Source organism: Arvicola amphibius, chromosome 4 (genome assembly GCF_903992535.2).
Source record: "Arvicola amphibius chromosome 4, mArvAmp1.2, whole genome shotgun sequence".
Classification (NCBI taxonomy): Eukaryota; Metazoa; Chordata; class Mammalia; order Rodentia; family Cricetidae; genus Arvicola; species Arvicola amphibius.
Genome location: NC_052050.1, coordinates 19,062,143 through 19,085,085, shown reverse-complemented (window position 1 = coordinate 19,085,085; position 22,943 = coordinate 19,062,143). Strand labels below are relative to the sequence as shown.

Sequence of the window (22,943 nt, the reverse complement as noted above, 5' to 3'; positions counted from 1 at the left end):
GAGATCCGTCTGCCTCTGCCTCCTGAGTGCTGGGATTAAAGATGTGCGCCACCACCACCCGGCACGAGGGTTTCTTGTATTCTTGTGTGCTAGGTAAGCACCCTACTAAGAGCTATGTCTCTAGTTATATACTATTATTATTATTATTACTATTACTATTATTACTTATTGAGACATGATCTCAAAATAAGTTGCCCAGCCTGGCCTTGAACTCACTCTGTAGCCCAGCAGGCTGTGAACTTCTGATCCTCCTGTCTCTACTTCTAGAACAGCTGTTATTACAAACCTGGTCCCTTCCCTCTATTTTCACCGACAGTGAAAGTCCCATGGGACAGAGACCAGCTTTGTTTACTGCTCAGTCCTCAACCCACTTGGAATACTTCTAGTACATGTTATGTGCTCAAAAACCATTTCTGGCTGGGCAGCGGTGGTGTATGTCTTTAGTCTCAGCACCCAGGAGGCAGAGGCAGGAGGATCTTTGAATTCTAGGCCAGCCTGGTCTACAGAGTGAGTTTCAGGAGACAGCCAGGGCTACACAGAGAACCTGTCTCGAAAAATAAAACAAAACAAAAAACCCAAAACATTTCTGGAACACGTAAATCAGCAAACCCCATGGGATTCCAGAGGATAGCCTGACCTCTGCCCCCTAGCCTGACCTCTGCCCCAACTTCAATCCCCACAGCTATCTTCTCCCTCCATCCCATTTCCTAGCAGGCCTGTTTCCTCGGAAGGAATGGCATCAGGGTGACTGTAGGGGGCAACAACCGCTGTCCCTCCCTGGGGACACTGTCCTCCTCAAGCTGGGCTCAGCCAGTTTCCTTCCACCCCCCCCCCCCCTTCCTCCGGAACACTACTGTAAAGTGTGTTAGAGGAAGGGGAGGGAAGAAAGGAATGCCATTTTCCCAAGGCTTGGACTTTTCTGAGGTTTGTCCCTCCAAAATTATGGACAATGCATAGCTCAAAGCTGCCACCAGAGAGTCGGGCATGATGGCTTCTGTGTCTTTAATTCCAGAACCGGCAAAGTTGAAGTAGACTGATCTCTCTGGGTTTGAGGTCAGCCTGGTCTACACACTGAGCTCCAGGCCAGTCAGGGCTGCATAGTGAGATACAAAATTGCCTACCGGGAGCCCAGCATTTCTTCTCTTCTCCCCTTTCACTGCCCACTGAGTCTGGCTCTTCCACCATGCCGCCCTGGCTCCCTCACACCTGCCGCCCTGCTCCCTACTGCCCAGCAGCCATTAGCTGCCTTGTTGGTAGAGAATTACTCTGCTCAAACTGCTTAGTCCTGGCAAACATCCCCTCACCTACCCTTTATCCTCCGACTTCGAGGCAGCATGGTGGATATTGCTATGAACCTGTTTATTAGACACTAGGAAGGGGGATGTGTCCACTCTGCTGGGCAGGGAAGACCCCATGGAGGAGTTTGAACCCATGTTGTTCTGAGCGGGCCCAACTGGGAGGAAACAGGAGGTGAAGCAGCCAGCCAGCCCCTCATGACTGAGCACCCGGTCATTACTCTTCCTCATCTTCCTCCAGAGGTGGTCGATTCCGCTTGAAGAAGCCAGCCTGCAGGGGTAGGGGGTGGCACAGGAGCTGGGGTCCGGCACAGAGACAGGGCACACACCCCAGAGAATCACTGAGGAAGTGTGCTAGAAACCAGCTACCTCAAAACCCATGTGACAGAGTTGCATCCCCAGCATGTGAAGGGAGATTTTTAAACTAGGAGATGTTCCCCCATAAATTAGAAAAAATACATTTTATTTATTTATGTGTGTGTACGTTTGGAGGTCAGAGGGCAACTTTCAAGGATTGGTTCTCTTGCTTTACTATATGGGCCCCAGGGTTAGAACTCAGGTCTTAAGCTTGGTGTAAGTACTCTAATCCCCTGAGCTATCTCAATAACCTCTGCTTTGTTTTTCTGAGACAAGATCTCAGGGAGCCCAGCTGTCCTAGAACTTGCTTTGTAGCCTGTGCTCCCGAGCTCATAGGGCTGCATCTTTGTCACCATGCTTGGCTTTACATTATCTGCTTCTCCATTACTCATGCCTATGTTCCCCAGCACACAGAAATGAGTGACCCTCTTAGGAGCCAGGGCCAGGCTTGATCCTCCAGCCTCCCATCTTGCTCAGGGGAAGGATAGTGCAAATACTGTCATAGTAAACTTCAGCTGTTACCTTGACACAAACCTGAAGTCACTGAGGAAGAGAAAACTCTCAACTGAAAAATTACCCAGATCAGTAGGGCCTGGAGGCGCATGCCTTTAAACCCAGTACTCTGGAGGCAGAGAAAGGCAGATCATCTGTAAGTCTGAGGCTAGCTTGATCTACAGAGCTAGTTTCAGAACACCCAGGACTACACAGAGAAACCCCACCTCAAAAAACAAGCAAAAAGGGCTGGAGAGATGGCTCAGAGGTTAGGAGCACTGGCTGCTCTTCCAGAGGTCCTGAGTTCAATTCCCAGCACCCACATAGTGGCTCACAACCATCTATTATGAAATCTGGTGCAAGCATATATGCAGGAGGCAGAATGTTGTATACATAATAAATAAATCTTTAAAAAAAACAAAAATTGTTCAGGTCAGATTGGCTTGTAGCCATACCTTTGAGGCATTTTCTTTTTGAAAAATATTAACTATTTATTTTAATTTATTTTGTATTTGCATTGGTATTTTGCCTGTATGAGGGTGTCAGATCTTAGAGTTACAGACAGTTGTGAGCTGCCATGTGGTTGCTGGGACATCTCTCTGATGGAGGATTCTCATAGGCTAATAAACAAACTGCCTTGGCTTTTTGATAGGGCAAAATTTAGATAGGTGGAGTAGACAGAACAGGAAAAAGGAATTGAGGTAGAGGGCTCAGACAATTGCCCCGCCTCGCCTCTCTGAGCAGACCGCCATGCCTCTCCTTAGGGAGAGAGATGCGATGAAGCCAGCCACCAAGTCAGGCGTGCTGAATCTTTCCCGGTAAGACACCATTTCTGGTGTTACACAGATTATTAGATATGGGTTAGTCAAGGTGTGAGTAATTGGCTGGAACTAATGAGCCAGGCAGTGTTTAAAAGAATATAATTTGTGTGTTGTTATTTTGGGGCATAAGCTAGCCGGTGGCCGGGAGCAGGGCGGGATGAAGAACAAGCCTGCCCGCAGCCCCTCACTACATCTCTCCAGCCTCAGAATTAATTTTTTTTATTTTACGAGTGAGGACATTTTGATTTTGCCTGCATGTGTGTCCGTGTACCACCTGCATGCCTGGCACTAAAGAAACACGAAGCAGCTGTCAGAGCCCCTGGAACTGGAGTTAAGCAAGGCTGTAGCCACATGCAGGTGCTGAACGGGACACTGCTTCTCCGGAAGAGCAGCCAGTGTTTTTATGTTAGCCCACGCATCCTTACAGCCTCTGTGAGACATTGTCTTCATTGCTAATTGATGTAGGAGGCCCAGCCAGCTGTGGGTGGTGCCATCCCTGGGCAGTTGGGCCAAGACGAGCAGGCAAGGAAGTAAGCCTGTAAGCCACTGTCCTTCAAGGCCTCAATTTCAGTTCCTGCCTCGCTTCTCTGTTGACTGTTTTGTTTTGTTTTTGTTTTTTTGAGACAAGGTTTCTCTGTAGCTTTGGAGCCTGTCCTGGAACTAGCTCTTGTAGACCAGGCTGGCCTCGAACTCACAGAGATCTGCCTGCCTCTGCCTCCCAAGGTGCTGGGATTAAAGGCGTGCGCCATCACCGCCCGGCTTGCTTCTCTGTTGACTGTAAAATGTACGATGAAATAAACCCTTTCCTCCCCAAGATTCTTTTGGTCATGGTGTTTTTATCCCTGCAACAGAGGAGGTAAGCCCTGCCCATCGCCGCCGTCAGGAAGTTCTCAGCGGGTCTCAGTTTCCTCTGACTTCCTGACAGTGGGGGAAGGGGTCCGAAGACCTGAGGATTTCAGGCATCCTGCTAGTAGGGATGAGAGGGATTGGCCCAGCAGAAGTCCTCAGAAAAATGACATTCTAATAGTGGCTATGTAGATGAGACAGGTCCCGTATCATATCTCTGGTCTCCTAGCTTGTGATCCCCTGAGAACTCTGTGCCCCCCTTCCAGTCTCACCTTCCACATGGCCAAAACCAGCAGGGTGAGCAGCAGCAGACCGCCCACGACTCCCACCAGCACCCACCAGAGAGGAATGGCCCTCTCCTCCAAGGCCCGAAGCAGCTGTGTCTGCACCTGAGGCCAAACTGGACGTCACTTCAAGGGGCCTATGACCAGGGAGGACTAAGCCTAACCAAGCCGTCTCCTAGTAACCAAACCTCAGTCCTACTGAGAGCCATGCCCCTCCACCTCAGACAGACTTAGTCCTTCAGTCCACGGAGGCCCCGCCCCTCATCCCTGAAGAGGCCCCGCCCCACGCTGGCTGGGCGGTGACAGCCGGAGATCTAGGGTCGCTCACCAGAGCTTGTCCGCTGGGCAAGCTGATCACCGGCACCGAGTAGGGTAGGGAGGAAACGTTGAACCAGGCGTGCGACTGCAGCACAAACTGCTCCTGCGGCCTCTGTAGGGGGCGGGGGTGACAGTCGCTTACCGCGGCCACTTGAGGCCGGGAGGTGGCCGCAATCCAAGCCCGGGACTCACAGTTACCCCTCCCCGACCCAAGGTAAAAAACCAGTGTGAAACTGCTGAAGCCCGGAGCAAACTCCGGCCCCGCCCCCACAGGCCCCGCCCCCCGCGTCCAGTCCCACCTGACGGAGGCTGGGCAGTCCCAGCATGGCCCGCACCGTGACCATGGCTCGCTGCCCGCGCAGCATCTCCTGTAGCTCACACTCCACCACCGTACAGGGCGCTGAGTCGTTGCAACTCTGAGGGGGACGGGTCGTAAGTCCCCAGGACCTCCTGTCAGTCATCCCCCATCAATTTCAATCAACCCAACACAGAGAGCCAGGAGGGTCAGGAAACGCCGGTCTCTGGCTGAGCTTCAGATGGTTTCTCTACATTCTGTTTGCTCAGCATTCCCAGGGATACTGGGACGAGGCCCGTAGCCAGGGGTCACCCATAGCCTGCAGTACTCCTCGTTTTTTTGTGATATTGTTTTGGTCTCTCTCTCTCTCTGTCTATCCTGGAACTCTCTCTGTAAACCAGGCTGGCCTCGAACTCGAAGATATCCTCCTGCCTCTGCCTCCCGAGTGCTGGGATTTAAGGCATGTAGATTAAAGGCATGCGCCACTAGGCCCGGCTTGCTTCGGCAGTCAAGAATCACACCCACCCACTCTCCCTGCCTCCCATCTCCTCTGGCTCCTGAGGACCCCAGCTGGAGCCCGCTGAGCCTTCTCACCACCAGAACTGGTTCCTGATGCCTTGGCTGCTTGGGTCCCTGCAGGAAGGCCTGTCTACGCTCGCGCTGGTGATGGCCCTGGCGAAGGAGGGAAGGGCTGGGAGTGGGTCGTCTCCAGTCCAGCTGGGAAGGACAAGGGCGCAGTGAATTCGCTTCCAGGGTCTGCACCCATACCCTGCTCTGGCTGTTGGTCTGTCGTCTGTCCCTCACGGCTCCTTCCCCCGCCCTCGCCTCACCTTGAGAGGCTTGGGGGTCGGCTGTGAGGAGCAGAGGAGACCCCCCTGGGGCTGCACATCCAGGATGTTGAGCAAGTCTGAGGGCTGGGACTGGCTGGGAAACTGGATGACTAGTCGGAGGCCATTCACAGCGCCAGGGCCATTGTTGTGGAGCTGGGGGTGGGGAGGTGGGATAGCGGATGCTGGTGACTCAGCTGCCAGCCTGCAGCTCCCAGGACTTCTCCCACCCCAGTCTTACCCAGAGGCTCCTCCCTACCTCATAGGTGTGTTCCACCCTGGGGACCCAGCTGTCCAAGCCATCCTGCTCCCTGTCACTTTCTTCTGGGGCCACCACCAGGGAGGCAGGGAAGGAATTCCTGCAAGTGACCAAGCCCCCAAAGTGTAGTGGATCAAACTTTACCTTTTTGCTTTATGAGATGCTGGGATTGGGACCAGGGTCTTCTACATGTTAATCACGCTAGCTACACTCCACCTCCTCCTCAGAACAATAGCGGCCCCTCTGCCATTTCCCCTTTCTTCCCACGTATGGTCTCTCACCCTCGAAGCTCCACTGTGGCCTCAGCTTGGACTGCCACAGGCAACAGCAGAACATTACTGTTCGGGTTCTGGCTGTTCTTGCTGGAGGGGAGAAGGTAAGAAGAAGAAAATGAGGGACACCCACCCTTTGGAGTGGACCCATAATTTTAGACAGCTCAGAGGGAGTTAATCCTACCCTCAACAGCATACGGTGCTGAAGTTAGACCTGAGAAACAAAGTCCTCTAGGACCCCAAGATTCAGAAACAAGTCACTGAGGGAGAAAGGGAACAGGGCACTCTGGAAGGCCTTTCTGTGTGGAAGGCTTTCTGCATGAAGGGCTAATGGAGGAAGGGTGGTAGACAGCCACGCTGCCCAGCACGTGAAGGGCTAATGGAGGAAGGGTGGTAGACAGACACGCTGCCCAGCACGTGAGGGGCTAGTGGAGGAAGGGCGGTAGACAGCCACGCCGCCCAGCGCGGTACCTCCTGATCTGAAGCTGGAAGGACACATACTCTCCGGCTTCTTCCAGATTCTCCACACTCACCAACATTGTGATTTTTATCTGGAAGAGGGAAGAAGTGAACTCACTACTTCAGTGTCCACTCTGGGCCCAGTCCTCCAGAGCCACCATTTTTATGCCCCAGCTCCACATCCCCAGGAACCTACCCAACCTAGGATGCAGCTAGAGTTGGAAGACCTCCTGACTCCCACCTGAGACCCCACACACACCTGGTTGTCTCCCGGCCCACATCATGGAGGCCTTACCCGGGTGTCCTTCTTCATGGGGTTCCCCAGCTCGCATAATGTCACCCTGGTCTCATTCTCCTTCTTCTGGGTGCAGATGAGCCTCTCAAAGCCCTGGAGAAGAGATTCACAGACAGGTGAGAAAGAGCGGCTGTGGGGATGCCCTACATGTCTGCTATAAGTTACATCAACAAAATAAAGCTAGGCATGGTAGCGCACACCTTTAATCCCAGCACTTGGGAGGCAGAGGCAGGATCTTTTGAGTTGGAGGCCAGCCTGGTCTACAGAGCAAATTCCAGGACAGCCAGAGCTACACAAAGAAACTCTGTCTCAAACCAAAACCAAACGGAAACAAACTAAACCAAAATCTGTTCAGGGCTGTCAAGATGACTTAGTTGGTTAAAAGGGCTTGCCACCAAACCTGACAACCTCTGTTTAACTCCTGAATCTCACGTGGTAGAAGAAGACAGCTAACTCCTATGGGTTGCCCTCTGATCCCTCCACCTGCTCACTATGAACATGCATGTGTGTATAAAATAAGTGTATATGTGTATAAATACATATGTATACACGCATACACATTATGTATACCTGTGTGGCTCTTGCCTATAATCCCAATACTTGGGAGGCTAAGGCAGAAATATCAAGAGTTCAAGGCTGTTCTGGACTAAATAGTGAGTTCCAGATCAGTCTTGTCTTCAGAGTGGGACTCTTTCTCAGAAGATAAAATACTGGTCTGGGGCCAGGCAGTGGTGGCGCAAGCCTTTAATCCCAGCACTTGGGAGACAGAGCCAGGTGAATCTTTGTGAGTACAAGGCCCACCTGGTGTACAGAGCTAGTTCCACGACAGCCAGGGCTGTTACACAGAGAAATCCTGTCTTGAAAAACCAAAACCAGGGCTGGAGAGATGGCTCAGTGGTTAAGAGCACCGCCTGCTCTTTCAAAGGTCCTGAGTTCAATTCCCAGAAACCACATGGTGGCTCACAACCATCTGTATTGAGATCTGGTGCTCTCTTCTGGCCTGCAGAGCACTGAGACTACTGTATACATAATAAATAAATAAAGAAAAACCAAAACCAAACTAGGCTGAGAGCTGACTCTGTTGCATAAGCATAGGGACCTGAGTCTGATCCCAGAACCCACAGAAAAAGCAGGTGTGGGGCACATGCTTGTCATCTCAGCACCCGGGAGGTGGCGAGGGGAGGTTCCCTGGGGCCTGTGACCAGCCAATCTGGCTGAACCTGTGAGCCTCAGGTTCAGACAGTGAGAGACTTGTCTCAAAAAAACAAGCAAACAAATAAACAAAACCAAAAAATGACGGACACTTGGATGACCCCAAGCCTGACTTCCGGCTTCCACGGGCATGAGCGCAGACATCACCGCGCTCTTGCACGTGTGCACACGTACACACACAAATACTGAATTTAACTAATTTAAAAAAATTTCTCTGTAAGTGCCTGCTAACATTAGGGGAAAAGACAAAGTCAGTACATTGTGTGCATATGTGTGTATACATGGGTATACGTGTGTAATTGTGGAAATGAGAGGTTATTGGTATCGTTCCCCAATCGTTCTTTATGTTTATTCATTTATTTATTGAGACAGGGTCTCATGGATGCGGCTAGCCTGCCTGGTCAATGAGCTTTAGGGTTATATCCACCATCAAATCCCCAGCACTGGAATTCGAGGTTCACACTGCCATGGCTTTCCCCATGGGAGTCCAAACCCAGGTTCTCCACTTGGATGGCAGGAACTTTACCAACTGAGCCGTCACCCCAGCACCCCAGGTTAACTGGGTTTTAATAAACACCGGCTTTCTAACATGTTCTTCAAATTCATACCATTAGCCAGCATTTCTCATATGTACTCCAAACCTATATGCACTGCATCTAAAAGCTGAAAACTTCATACATCTTCACAGCAAAGCATAAAAGATTTGGGTGGGAGCCCAGAATCGAGGCCCTCACCCCTGCTGCCTGCTGGCTATGCCCCAGGGTGGCACCTGACTCACCTCAACGTTGCTGAGAGCCCGCATGTAGTGGGCACCTGGCGGCAAGTGCACAGCCAGCTCTGCCTCATAGGCGCCCTCGCCCTCGTTGGCTGCATCAATTTTCAGCTCCAACACGTTGTCAGCACCAATCAGCAGCGGGGAGTCCCCCCTGTGTGTGTGGTGGGAGGTGCTGGGTTTAGGACCAGAGGCCGGGAGGAGGAGAGGGGACTCGGGTAAGGAGTGGGTATCCTGGGGCATGGAGGGACAGGGTAGGTAGAGTGGGGGACCCTCTCACACAGTGGCTGCGAGCTGAAGCTGGGGCACACACAGGTCATCTTCCCCACAGTCCAGGATGATCCGGGTCTAGGGGACACAATAGGAAATGAGGGCTTGTGAGGTTTAGGGATCACCTCAGAGCTCAGGGAACAACAGTGCCTCCAGGGGTCCCTTCAGACTTCGGGGAGTGGGGAATGGAGTGCAAAGGTTTGGGGTGATGCCAAAGTTCTGGTGATAGTAGGGCTTGAGTCTATAGCAGTAGTTGGGGCACACTGAGATTTGGCGAATTTCATCAGGATTTAGGGGTGACTTCAAGGTTCAGGAATCTCTAATCTTAATCCCTTTACCAGGGATCTTGCAGCCTCCTTGCTTGTCCCGCTGTCCCTACCTGCTCCAGGACATGGGTTTCTCCATGCAACACCACATTAGGGGCTACTCCGGTCTCTTCGCGGGGCAGCGACACATTGAGGCTGAGCACAATAGGGCTCAGCTTGTCCCGGAAGTCGGCCTCATCCTAGAAGATGGCAAGAGTCTGGCTATCCTGCTGCTGGGCCCACACCCTTTGTTGGAGCCCTAGGGTTGTTTGAACTGCCTGCAGGAAGAACCCTGCACCCCAGCTCCGCCCGTTCTAGCCTGAGCGTACTCGAAGGAAGGCCTCGGTGGTGTGGCAGATAGTTCTGTTTCTTCCGCCCAGGTCCAGGCTCAGGGTGAGGCTCGCCTGTTGGGACGCCAGCAGGAGCACGCGGCGGCCCTGCCGGGGCTTCTGCAGGTCCAGCTGCAGCTCTGCCTTTAGATCTGCCAGGCAGGCAGGCAAGCAGGAAGGATCCAGGTCTCCCTCTAGTGGAGACAACCAGACCTTCCTTCCTCCAGCCCCTCCCTCCACGCCACTCACGCAGCTTCTGAGGAATGTTGTGTCCTGTTGCTCCCACACACATCTGGATGTTGAAGCTGCAGAGACGAGAGCAGGTTTGGGGGTTGGGGCCTCCCTAAGGTCGCAAACCCTGCCGAGTCTGTGCCCTCCGCCTCCTCACCAGCTGACTGGTGTCCGGGTCTGTTCCAGGACACAGTTCTTCAGGGTGGGATTCAGGGAGTCTTGAACCAGCAGTTGGACAGTGGCCATCACCACAGGCTGAGCTCTGATGGGATCAGAGGCGGCTCGCCACCGTGTCCCTGCTGACCCAGCCTCCTCTGATGATGTCGCCCTTCCCCCTAGCCAGTGCTCACCTGTACACAGCCACTTTGTTAGCCCCATAGGCTCCCACTATCAGGTCTATAGACGTAGGGAGAAGGGTCAAAGGTGGGCATTAGAGTAGGCATGGAGCGAGTCTTTATCTTCCCAAAAGTTCCCCACACCATCAGCCCCCTGGAGGTTCTGCCCCCAAGCCCCAACCTCCCAGCCACACAGACATGTTAGAACCCACAACTGGCACCAGGCAGGCCAGACATGGATGCCCAGCTGTTCATCCCTCCATGTTTCCAGTAGGCACCCAAAGGCCTGTCTTGACTAGGTTGGATGCAATCCACGGGCACCTGGGTATCCATTGTCATCGATGTCTACAGCACCACGAAGGGAGAAGCCAAAGCCAGAGCCTGCGGAGAAGGGGCTGTCCAGGACCTGAGAGGGGCGTGGACTCAGCCCCTCACTCCGACCCAGGAACACCAGCACTTGGCCCTGACCACTGGGACCCCCATAGGGGGCAGCCACAGCGACATCTGGAAGGAGAGAAGAAATGTGGCTGTTTGTGATTGGAGTCTCCTCAGGGGAAGCTGCCAGTCTCTCCTGAGTCTTCTCTAGGGAGGCCCTGGGAGACCAGAAGGGTACAAAGTCTGCAACAAGGAGTCAGGAGAGAGATCAGTCAAGTATTAACAATTGGTATAAAAGCTCCAGCAGTCCTCACTGCCCTCAAAGGAAATGCACTGACAAGACTCCATTTACTCCTGATAATCGGGGGCCATTATCCTGTTCACTATTGCTAATTTGAGACAGGGTTTTTTGTTTTGTTTTGCTCCAGTTTTCCTTTGTTTTGTTTTTTGGCTTGATTTGGTTTTTCTCAGATATGGTCTCTGTGTAGTCCTGGTTGTTCTGGAACTTGCTGTATAGACCAGACTGGCCTCAAACTCACAGGGATCTGCCTGCTTCTGCCTCCCTGAGCTGGGATTAAAGGTGTTTGATACCATGAGACAGGGTGGAATACGTGATAAATTAGCCTCTAATTATTTAAGTAGCTGAGAAGGACTTTGAACTTCTGGCCCTCCTGCCTCCACCTCCCTTGTGCTAGGAGGACCTGGTACGCACACCACCACACCTGGCTTGTGCTGGGCTGAGGCTTTGTGCTTGTTCGGGAAACTCTCTATTAGCTCAGCTATAACCCTGTGCCCTTAATTCCTATTTTAGAAGAAGATTAAATAACTGAGCCCAGTCCGGGGTAGCATACTTCTTAGTATGCGTGAGGTCCCAGTATGATAAGGAAAAAAATGTAGGTATCTACATCTTTCATATCAACATTCTTGAGGCAGAGGTAGGCAGATCTCTGTGAGTTCAAGGCCAGCTTGATGTACATTCCGAGTTCCAGGCCAGTTAGGGCTACATGTGTCTCAAAACATAAAATCAAACTGAACAGCAAATACAAACTAACTGAAGCCTATTTCCCAGATGTTAACTCGGTTCCATCTTCACCATGCAGACAAGCTCACAGTCACAGCACAGGTTTGTCAACGCCACAGCGGTTAAGACCTTCCCTGAGAGTGTATCTGATAGCAGTCTATGGACAATTCTCATAGGCCACACGTCTGTGTTTTAACCATCTTCCCTCTACCTTCTGATTTTGTTTACACCATGTCTTTGTGATTTTCTTGATCGCCATAATCATAATTCCAACAAAAGTGTTTGGATTTCTGTGAGTTCCAGGTCAGCCAAGGCTACACAGTGAAATCCTGTCTCAAAAACAAAAACAGAACGAACAGAGGCCTCTGACCACGGCGGTGTCCTCAAGTCTGTGGCCTCCTCTCTGTCCTGGTCTTGGTCTTCGTGGCTTTGACCGTTTGTCTCACTGTTCATTGATGGAGGAGGGTCATCTGTCTATGTGTTACTTTCATTGGTTAATAAAGAAACTGCCTTGGCCCTTTAATAGGACAGAAAATCAGGTAGGCGGAGTAGACAGAACATAATTGTGGGAGAAAGAAAGCAGAGTCAGGCAGACGCCTCAGGCAGTCGCCATAGCTCTCCTCTCCGAGACAGACGCAGGTTAAGATCTCTCCTGGTAAGTGACCCCTCATGGTGCTACACAGATTACTAATTATGGGTTAAAGCAAGATGTGAGAATTAGCCAATAAGAGGCTGAAACTAATGGGCCAGGCAGTGTTTAAAAGAATACAGTTTCCGTGTAATTATTTCGTGTGTAAAGCTCGCCGGGTGGCGGGGCACGGCCCCACCGCTCATCACTACAGTTCATTATTTCGGCCATCTTGCCCCATGGCCAGTTTTGGGTCAGCCTGGCCAGACTCTATCTGGAGCTAATTCAGCTCAGGGTTGCAGAGACACAGAGCAGACAGGGCACTGTGGCTCCTAATCTCCAGCCTTCCTCTGAACCCATGGGGATCCCCACGGCACCTGTTTCTAACCTTCTCCTGTCTCCTGAGCTGTCAGCCCCATTTCCTTCGATAAGGGACCCTACTGATCACTCTCTTCCTGCTTTCTCCATGTGACTCTTGAACTGGCTCCTGCTTCTGGATGGAGTGTCTGCATCCCTAGGCATCACAGGGACTCGGTCCGGCTGACCCCATCCAGTTCCCCCACATTTTTCCTCTGTATTCATTATACTCCCCATTCTGCCAAATGAAAACCATCTTCCTGCAGCTCCAGCCTCACTCCACGGTGGTCATCCTTTTCCTTTCACATCGGATTGGTGACAGAGCTGTCTGCACTGCCTGCCGGGAGAACCACCTCTGTTCATACCCTGCCCCTGGCCCCAGTGATCTTCTGGTCCCTAAGATGCCCTTTGTTGGTTTGGAGCCTGTCCTGAACTAGCTCTTGTAGACCAGGCTGGCCTCAAGCTCACAGAGATCCGCCTGCCTCTGCCTCCCGAGTGCTGGGATTAAAGGTGTGTGCCACCACTGCCAGGCTAGTTTGATTGGTTTTTTTGTCAGAGGGTTTTAAGTATCCCAGGCTTCTCTCCAGCCTCTTAGGTAGCAGAAGGTGACCTTCTGCCCCTCCTGCCTCACTGCCTGGGTGCTAGGACTATTGGTAAGCACCACCATACTGGCCTGGGTTGGTTCTTGTCCTGGCCACCAATGAGCTCATCCTTTCTAAAGCCTGTGATGCATTCCCGGATGCATCTAACTGTACCTTTCAGGAACGAGGGGCCCACTTGGCCCATCCTTCCTCCTCCTCAAAGGATTCTCTTAGAGTTTTGGACCATCAATCTCCTGGTTCTTCTCCTGCCTGTCTGAACACTGTTTCCCAGAGTCACCTTCTCTGGGTGTCCCTAAATGCTCTTGCTTCCCACGGTTCTACGCTGGGCCTCTTCTTACTCACAGCCTCTGGATCCCATCCACTCTTCCCCATTCTCTATCTCACCCTCAGCCCTCTCTGGCGGAGGTGTGGAAAGTCAATCGTGACAGTTCTCAGTTCTGGCCATATTTCTTCCTACTACACCCAAGGCCTTCACGCCCAGCTAACCCAGAACTGAACTACAGACTCCTCGCTCCCCACTCCCACTCAGCCCCCTTCTCTTCCTGATCCCATATTCCATTTCCAATCCAGCCTTAATAGGCCAAGCCCTAAATATCTGTTAAAGTCACCGCATCTCTGACTCCATTCTCCAAGCCTGCAGGCAGGGGTCATCAAGGTGGGATCTAGACAAACTGTCCTAATTGGATTCCTTGAACTCTGATACCTGCTCTCCAGTCAGCCGCCAAGCCTTCTCTGGCTCCCGCTGCCCAAGGTCTCAGCCTCCCTCATACAGGGATTCCAGGTGTACTCCATCCACCACAACTGCTTTAAGGCCATCTTTTCATTAGGACGACTAGCCCTCTGAAGGTTAAATGCAGCCGCTCTTCACTCACCATTATAGCCATCCCGGTTGAGGTCACCCAAGGGCGCAATGGCAGATCCAAACCTCCCATAGAGTTGAGTGCCGGTCAGCAGGAGAGTGGGCGTGCCCAGAGCATGGGGGCCCCGAGGCTGCAGAAACAAGTATACGCGGCCCACCTCGGCCAGCTTGCGGTCTGCCCTGTGCTCCATGTACAGCGGAGCCCCCACCAGTAGGTCATCCCTCCTGCGGATCAGATGGGCAAGATTAAGTGCAGCTGATCTGGGAAGACTAGGAATGAGGGAAGTTCTGGGCCACCCTTGGGACAAGATGAGGGTGACTCCTGCCGCTGGCAATTGAAGACCCAACTGGGTACTGGTGATACACGCCCTCCTCTCACCCGTCCCCGTTGACGTCAGTGACTGCCACGGAGTGCCCGAAATATGAAGCCATCTACAAGATGAAGAACATTTTAGTCTGTGCTTCAAAATCCTCTGTCATCACCCTCATATCCCATAAACCATCCTGAGGGCCAATTCCCTGATTTTGGCCACTCCCCTGGGGCCACCGCCCTCACCTGCTCTCCGTGCAGCCGGTGCAGCGGCTGGTAGTAGGAGTTCAAAATTTCCACCTGCATGGGAGAAATACACCCAAGTGCATCATTCATGCTCCCTCCGGGGCTTCCCGCTCTCATTGAGGAAGAGCAGGGCACTGGCGAACATGGGGGAGTAAACAAGAGGACCAGGGTCAGGGTGTTCAGAACGTCTAATGGGTGGGAGAGCAGGCACTCACCGCTCCTAAAGTCCAGCTCCAAGTGGGGGCACCGAATACGTACTCTGGGGAAAGCGAGGCTCAGCAAATCAGATCCTCAGTACGCTTTACTCCATCCTCCCATAGGGACCCAGAGGAAATTGTATGGAGGTGCCCCTCCTGACCCCGGTCTCCCCACCCGTCCCTAACAGTATTCCTTGCCTGTAGTGCTCAGATCCCCATCGAACTCGCCCACGGCCACCGAGTACCCTGAAAACGCAACACAGTTTAGCGTTTAAAGCAACGAGGAAGACCTCGGTCAGGAAAGGAGGGCCGTAAGTACCGACGTTATCAGTACAGGCTGCTTGTGCAGGTGGAAAACGGAGGCGGGCCCGAGGTCTCACTTGACTCCAAGGAAAGAAGGGCGAGCCAATGTGGATGCGAATTGGACAAGTGTAGGCGAAGAGGCGGGGACAGGGGACGGGGTGCCTTTGTGCTGGGGTTGACTACCCAAAACTGGCTTTAAGTCTCGAACAGAGGCGGGACCTGACTCTCTGTGAAGCTTGGAAAGAAGGTGCCAAGGTTACCCCGGTAGCCGTCGAAGTACACTGGGTTGCTGGAGTCGAAGGTGAAACGTTGGTTGGGCACATGCCACAAAAGGGTACCCGGGCGGTAGCTAGAGATGATATTCGCAATTGGAACCCGAACCAGGAGACCTAGGAAGGGCACAGGGACAGGAGGTGTGGGGCCCCAGACACCTGGGTCTCCCCAAACCACGAGATGAGAGTGGGTTGGATTACTGGGTACGTACCTAAAAAAAAGTAGCCGCCAGGGGCACCAAGCACTAGCTCCCCAGCCTGAAAGGGAAGTCCTGGTAATGAGAGAGTCCCCTATTCTGGAACAACCCTAAACCACTTTGCCAGCATGATGTTTTTTTGTTTGTTTTTCAGACAGGAATTCTCTGTGTAACAGTTCTGGCTCTTCTGGAACTAGTTCTTTTTTTAAATATTTATTTATTTATTATGTATACAATACTCTGTCTGTGTGTATGCTTGAAGGCCAGAAGAGGGCACCAGACCTCATTACAGATGGTTGTGAGCCACCATGTGGTTGCTGGGAATTTGGAAGAGTAGGCAATGCTCTTAACCGCTGAGCCATCTCTCCAGCGCCCTGGAACTAGTTCTGTAGGCCAGGCTGGTCTCAAACTGTAAGATATTCTCATATTCATCACCACATCATCTCCTTTTAAGAGGAGTCTCACTTTTTAACCCAGGCTGGCCTCAGACTTTCTATGTAGCCCAGGCTAGCCTCAAACTCGAGATCCCTCGGCATCAGCCTCCAGGCAGAGCTCTCTATTTGCTTTTGCCTGCAACTTGCCTGGGTCACCGCAGAGCTGAAGCCGGCTTCACAGTATCGCTTGTCTGCGTCTACAAGAGGCAAGTGAGGGTCAGCCAAGAGGAGGCTCCGGGAGTTTGCGCTTGAGCCAGGAGCCCCGCGTGGGCGAGCAAAGCTATGCGGGGCGGGGAGGGCATGGAGTAGGGGCCCTGGGGGGAGTGGTGTAGCAGAGGGCGCCTCTCAAGACACGAGGTTGGTGGCGGCGCGCGGGGTTTGCATCTATCAGTGGGCGGAGACAAAGGCGGAACAGCGCTTACTATAAAATTCTGAGTAAATCGAGCTCATGATGTTGCTGCGACATGGCGAGAATTCTGCGCGGCCTCCGCTTTGGAGCTGAGCCACGAAGCAGCCGCCTACCGGAGTCTTCTCTGCCTCATCGTTCTTTTCTAGGACATTCCAGTGCTGCCAGGGGGCGCAGGCCTAGAGCAGAGCCACGGGAGAGTGGGGAAGAGCGCGATATTCGGGCTTCCCCCGTCGTGTCACTGCCCTGGACTTGCTCCCTGTGACTGCCCACAGTGCCCACCACAATGACGTCATTCCAGCTGACGACCGATGCCCCAAGTCCTTGTCCGGTCTTGAAGGTTTGAAAAGACTGGTAGCCTAAGTGACGGGTCTCATCCCCTGGAAGGCACAAGAAAGGGTGGAGCTCTGGAGCCCCGCCATCCACTTCCACCTGGCTTCCCCTTTCCCTTCCATGCCGGAGACTCACTAAAGTCGAAGGGCAACGAAGTGCAATTGCCACCACTGGCCTTCCAGGGGCACAGGAATACGCCACCAGTCTCTTCCTGGCTTGCGCTTAGGGCCCTCGGGGCGCCCACCACGATGGACACGCTGCGTAGGAAAGCTGGGTGAGCACAGCTCAGGGTCTTTCTACACTGCCCAGTGTCTGCCACCCCAGTAGTACCTGGAAGGACACTGGACCGTCTTTCCTCACTGATACCCTATTAAGGCCAACCACTTCATTTTAGGGACAGCTGAAACTGGACTCTTAGGAAATTCACCTGGGACTAAACCAGTTGGTTTAGTTTGGACAGGAAGGGTTTAATATTCTCGACAGAAAATGTCTGTTAAGCTTCATACACTCGTCCCCACTCCCTCCCGACAAGAACCAGACAAACCAAACTGTCTGCCTTGTCAAACTTAATAGATCCCTTAGTGAGAACGGTTGAATGGTGAAGGGGGCTGGAGAGATGACTCCCAGGTTAAGGGCACTGACTACTCTTCCAGAGGTCCTGAGTTGAATTCCCAGCAACCACACGGTGTCTCACAGGCATCTATACTGAGATCTGATACCCTCTTCTGGCGTGCAGGCATACATGCAGACAGAACACTGTATACATAACAGATTATATATAATATATATATTATATTATAACACACATATAAAGAATGATGAAGGGTGCGGAAAGCTGAAGTGGGGGTGTGTAATGCTGACAGAGTTGAGGATCCTAGCAGACCCAAGTTTAAATCAGTTCTGCTGTATGTAAATTAGGGGTAATATCAAGCAATTCTGTTGTTGGAAGAGTAAATGCAGTAAGTGTAGGAGAGGCATTTAGTATGCCCTCAGTCACGTGCTTTTATAAAAGTGTGTGTTGATAAACACACAGGATGCTTACTGAATTGTGCCCCTGGGACCAGTGCTCAGGGGGGAAAAGGGCAGCAGCAGAAGAAGGAAAAGACTCGAACTGAGCTTCAGGTCCTGTCAGGCCCTCTGAGTTAACACTCAAGAGCCTGAAGACAGGAGATTTTTTTTTTAGATTTGCTTGTTTGTTTTTTGAGACAGGGTCTTTCTGTGTAGCTCTAACTGTCCTGGAACTCACTGTGAAGACCAGGTTGACTTCAAACTCACAGAGATCTGCCTCTGCCTCCCATCAAAGGAGAATAAAGTCATGTGCCATCACACCCAGCTCAGGAGTGTTTTTTATTTGATAGAGTCTTTTTTTTTCTTTTTTTAGCTTTGGAGCCTGTCCTGGAACTAGCTCTGTAGACCAGGCTGGCCTCGAACTCACAGAGATCCTCCTGTCTCTGCCTCCCAAGTGCTGGGATTAAAGGTGTGCGCCACCACCACCTGGCTTGACAGAGTCTTCTTATGTGGCCCTGGCTATTTCATTTGTGGTAACCAACCTGCCCAGCCTCCCGAGGGCTGAGTTTACAAGCACGTGCCACCACATAGCTACTGAATCATCAGCTCTGAGCAACCCCAGATCCTTTCCCCTTCAAGGACAGTCTCTGGATGCAAGCCATCTTGGGAAGGGGGCCTGGCTTTTGATGAAATGGCTCTTTTAGGCAGAGGAAATGATTCCTTACACAGTAATTATTCTACCCTGGCCCAGGCATCCAAGTGTCCATCGGGATAAACACGGCTATGAAGAGGAGCCAGGAATCTTAGCACTTTGATTTCAAAAACGCTTACTGTTAATAATCTATCATCACTTCTTTTCAAACATATATAACTTGGAAAATAGAGAAGGGCAAGATGCAGTGGGTGGGCACTTGTCTCTTTGCCAGTCAATATCGGATGAGCGGCTGCGGGTAAAGCGTGTCATGTCACTGACCCTTGTGGAAAAAGCAGACACTGACTTTTATCCTTTTTGTTCATCTTCCCACTAGAAACCCTCCCCGGCACCCTCACTGGAACCTGTCCCTCCCCAGATTGACAGGAGCTCAATCCAAACAGACACTAGATTCCACCTTGCTCAACTAGGGAAGGCGCGGCCACAGAGGCAACGACAGAAGGCAGTCCTCTCTCAACACCCGTATCTCCCCTTGGTGCTCACCTCCCGTGGCTGTCCTTGTGAAAGTCCAGTGAAAATCCAAAGTGGCTGCCGTTGGGGCCTGCATAGATGGTGAGCTTCACAGGATCCAGGTTCAAGGCCCAGGCTGGAGGAGCAGAACTAGGTCCTAAGAACAGCGGTGCCCACTGAAGGAGCCACAGGGCGAGCCACATACACGATGCTCCAGCCATCTGCCTTCTCCTCACACCTCCTGAACAGGAATGGGCCAGTGCTTTCCTCTTCCCCAAAGTTCCCACCACCGGAAGTTTTGACTTATCAAACAGGAGCTCAAAGTAACTGCTGAGCAGCAGGCATGGCAGAGAGCAATAGCCTCTAGATCACATGGTCTCTAGAACCGCCAGGAAGGGGGATGGACCCCTGGGGATGGATGCTTATTGCTGAAAGCTATCGCTCATCCCTTTTGTCCAGGACAGTTCATCTCCAAATCCTGTTTCTGCTTCTTGGCTGCACCCCTTGAAATCCCTTTTCCTCTTTCTTTTTCCTCTCTTTTCTTCATTCCTTCCTCCTTTTTCTTCTCTGCCTCCTATCCTTCCCTCCCTCCCTCCCTCCCTCCTTCTCTCCCTCCCTCCCTCCTTCTCTCCCTCCCTCCCTCCCTCCCTCCCTCCCTCCCTCCCTCCCTCCCTCCCTCCCTCCCTCCCTCCCTCCCTCCCTTTCTCTCTCTCTCTGAGCTGAAACTCACTCTGGACAGGCTAGCCTGGAACTCAGAGATCCACCTGCTTCTGCCTCCCGAGTGCTGGGATTAGAGGCGTGTGCTGCCGCCACCCGGCTTTGAAAACCCTTCTCATCTCCACTGTCACACGCTAGCCCAGCCACGGTCCCTCTCTGTCTGGGAAAGCGCAACTGTGAATTGGCCTGTTCTACTTCACCGTGGCCCAGAGTTGAACAGCTCTTTCCTCCCTGTTTAGCTGACTGTCCTGCTCTTGAACACTATGACTTGGCCAGAGGTGGAGGAAGGAGTAAGGAAACTGCTCTTCCCTGATAAGACCTGAGGCTGCCATCATTCTGAGTACAGCATCTACCCACTTCCTCCTCCTAGAGCCTTTGGACAGCCTCGGCCAGCAGTATTGGTTCATCAGTTTTCTCCACCTTGAACCAAGTCCTAGTGCGGCTACCCTAATGTCTTCAATACTGGGGGAAGGGTGGTGAACGGATCCTGGTCTAAGAGGAAAGGCAATGGGGCTAAAATGACATCATGCCGGGGTGTGCTGTTCACAGTCCCTGAACTTAGGCACCAGCTGTTCAGGTGGACAGCTTCACTCCTTCTTGGGTGACCGTGTACATCTAGCCATAAGCAACTGATTCTGAGCCGGGTGGCGGCGGCACATGCCTTTAGTCCCAGCACTCAGGCAGGAGGATCTCTGTGAGTTCGAGGCCAGCCTGGTCTACCAATCGAGGACAGTCAGGGCTGTTACACAGAGACACCGTCTTGGAAAAAAGACAGAAAAAGAACAGATTCTAGATGGCGTCCTAGGGCTGGCCCGATGCTACTTTTTACTGGGTTGAGTATCCGAATCCTTGGAGAGCAAGTACTTTCCGCTGTCCCAGCATGTGGACAAACTCTGAGTAGAAAGGCTTTTTCTGTGGGCGAGGGAAGCAGAGGAGTACCACGCCTGTGGGTCTTGTGAGCCTTTGGCCCCAAAGCAAAGGAATAAAGGAACATAGCCACACCCTCCTTTAGCCTGCATTCTACTCCCTCCTCTCCCTCTCCTCCTCTCCCTCTCCCTCCCCGGTACTAGGAACAGCCTCACACATGTAAGACAAGTGCTTTATTACTGAGCCATGTACTCAGGCTTGATCTTCATTTCTGATTAAATTAACCACTGTCTTACCTTACTTGTCCACCCTATCCTATTTTGAAGTCCTTTTAGCTCCTCCCTTCCTCTCATACGTCATCACCTCAGCAAACAGCTAAAGATTTTATCCCCTGCTAAGTGAAAGGCCCTGTGGGTTTTACTTAGGCCTTTCTTCACTGGTGTGTTCTCAGGACAGGCATGCAATGCTTCTGTCAGAACGATGCTCCACACGGCCTCCGCCGAGCCCCCCCCCCTTCCCGCTGTTCTTCACCGAGGCTTCCTGCATTGCTGGCATATTCTATGTAGCCCAGCAATGGGAACTCACATCACATTGTAGTTGTGTTTTTTTTTTTTTTTTTTTTTTTTTGAGACAGGGTTTGTCTGTGTAGCCCTGGCTGTCCTGGAACTCACTATATAGACCAGGCTGGCCTTGAACTCATAGAGCGCCACCTGCCTCTGCCTCCTGAGCACTGGGATTAAAGGCGTGTGCCACCACCTGCTTCAAAAACTTTTAATCAGTGCTGGGACAGGCTCCAAAGCCACAGAGAAACCCTGTCTCAAAAAACAAACAAACAAAAAAAACAAAAAACACCCCCCCTTTTTTTTTTGGTTTTTCGAGACAGGGTTTCCCTGTAGTTTCTAGAGCCTGTCCTGGAACTAGTTCTTGTAGACCAGGCTGGCCTCCAACTCAGAGATCCGCCTGCCTCTGCCTCCCGAATGCTGGGATTAAAGGCGTGCGCCACCACCGCCCGGCTTCCAACTTTTAATCATAGTTTAAAACCTGTTTTGTGTACATGCGTGTGCTGAAGCATAAGTGTGAAGTTAGCATGACTACTGAACTCGAGTCACCAGGCTTGGCAGTCACGTGCCGTTGTTCATTGAGCCTTCTTTCTGGGCTTACTCCCCACTCCCAACATCCTCTTTAAAAAAAAGAAAGGCCTCTTTTTAAATCAGGGTTTCATTTAGTTCAGGCTGACTTGTAAACTTCTGATCTTTCTGCCTCCATCTCCGGAGTACTGATATGATAAGAATACCATCACCAACTGTAGTTTATGTACCAGAATAGCTTGTTTTGTTTTTCAAGGCAGGATTTCTCTGTGTAGCCCTGACATCATGGAACTGACCAGACCAGGTTAACCTCAGCTTAAGAGATCTGCCAGCCTCTGCTTCCCAAGTGCTGGAATTAAAAACATGCATCACCATGATTTTTGTTGTTGTTGTTAAATGTGTTATTCAAGTGTGTGTGCTTATCTGTACCATGCAAGTACAAGCGCCCATGAAGGAGGATGTCGAATCCCCTGGAACTGAATCTGGGTCTTCTGCAAGAGCAGTAAATGCTCTGAGTTGCTGAACTGTCTCTCTCTAGCCCCATGCACTAGAGGAGGCAAGCCTATAAGGCATTTTCTTAATTAGTGATTTATGGGCGAGGGCCCAGCCCATTGTGGGTGGTGCCATCCCTGGGCTGGTGGTCCTGGGTTCTACAAGAAAGCAGGCTGAGCAAGAGTAAGCAGCACCCCTTAGTGGTCCGTGCATCAGCTCCTCTCAGGGCTTCTGCGCTTCCTCTGATGTGAACTGTGGTGGGGAATCTAAGCTGAGAGGAGTCCTCCTCCCCGAGTGGCTTTGGTTGTGGTGTTTCACTGAAGCAGTGGAAACCCTAAGAGAAAGACTCAATGACAAACTGTGCTCCAGTTTAGAACATGACACTGGCTGCCCGAGGAAGGAAGGACTTTGTGGAAAGACCAGCTGGGTAGGCAGCACTCTGGGCTAAAGGTGATACCTGAACCAGGTACTGGTGGTAATAAGCCAGCAGAGATAGGCATAGTGACACAGGACTATATTCCAGCAGGAGGATGAAGCAGGAAGAAAAGATACACCAAGTTTGAGGAAAGCCTGGACCATACAGCAAGTCACCCAAACCATCCAAGGCTACACAGCAAGGCTCCATCTCCAAAAACCAAGAGAGAAACAGCAGCTAAGGACAGAATCAGCAGCTGGAAGTGGCCAAAGATAATTCAGAAGTTTTGGTGCCTGGCTAGTTGGTGGACTGTGTTCTTTACTAAATCCAGAACCCCAAAGAGAGAAGATGAGATTTAGGCCAAGGAGAGGACAGCATTC

The 22,943-nt window shown here is 51.8% G+C and overlaps 1 protein-coding gene across 1 annotated transcript; it reads right to left on the bottom strand.

Moving 5' to 3' along the window:
• Positions 1-1,363: 1,363 nt before the first annotated feature.
• Itga2b (integrin subunit alpha 2b) lies at positions 1,364-19,205 on the bottom strand. The gene is made up of 30 exons (XM_038327683.1): positions 19,018-19,205; positions 16,950-17,071; positions 16,764-16,861; positions 16,498-16,660; positions 16,223-16,272; positions 15,657-15,702; positions 15,433-15,561; positions 15,068-15,115; positions 14,888-14,931; positions 14,673-14,726; positions 14,496-14,548; positions 14,130-14,341; positions 10,596-10,778; positions 10,290-10,335; positions 10,097-10,201; positions 9,958-10,013; positions 9,709-9,860; positions 9,454-9,579; positions 9,085-9,152; positions 8,811-8,958; positions 6,821-6,913; positions 6,538-6,617; positions 6,076-6,156; positions 5,795-5,894; positions 5,539-5,691; positions 5,303-5,425; positions 4,713-4,829; positions 4,424-4,525; positions 4,084-4,200; positions 1,364-1,566 (listed from the first exon to the last, which is right to left on the bottom strand). Exons 1-30 carry the CDS (start codon positions 19,203-19,205, stop codon positions 1,513-1,515), a joined length of 3,111 nt encoding a protein of 1,036 aa, XP_038183611.1. The 3' UTR covers positions 1,364-1,512.
• Between the last annotated feature and the right edge of the window lie 3,738 nt (positions 19,206-22,943).

Bases quoted from the DNA above. Each gene is read 5' to 3' on its own strand.
- Itga2b (XM_038327683.1), bottom strand. From the start codon at position 19,205: ATGGCTGGAGCATCGTGTATGTGGCTCGCCCTGTGGCTCCTTCAGTGG. The intron at 17,072-19,017 runs GTGAGCACCAAG...TTTCCTACGCAG, and splicing joins CACAAGGACAGCCACGGGAG to CGTGTCCATCGTGGTGGGCG. The intron at 15,116-15,432 runs GTAACCTTGGCA...TTGCGTTTTCAG, and splicing joins GTACTTCGACGGCTACCGGG to GGTACTCGGTGGCCGTGGGC.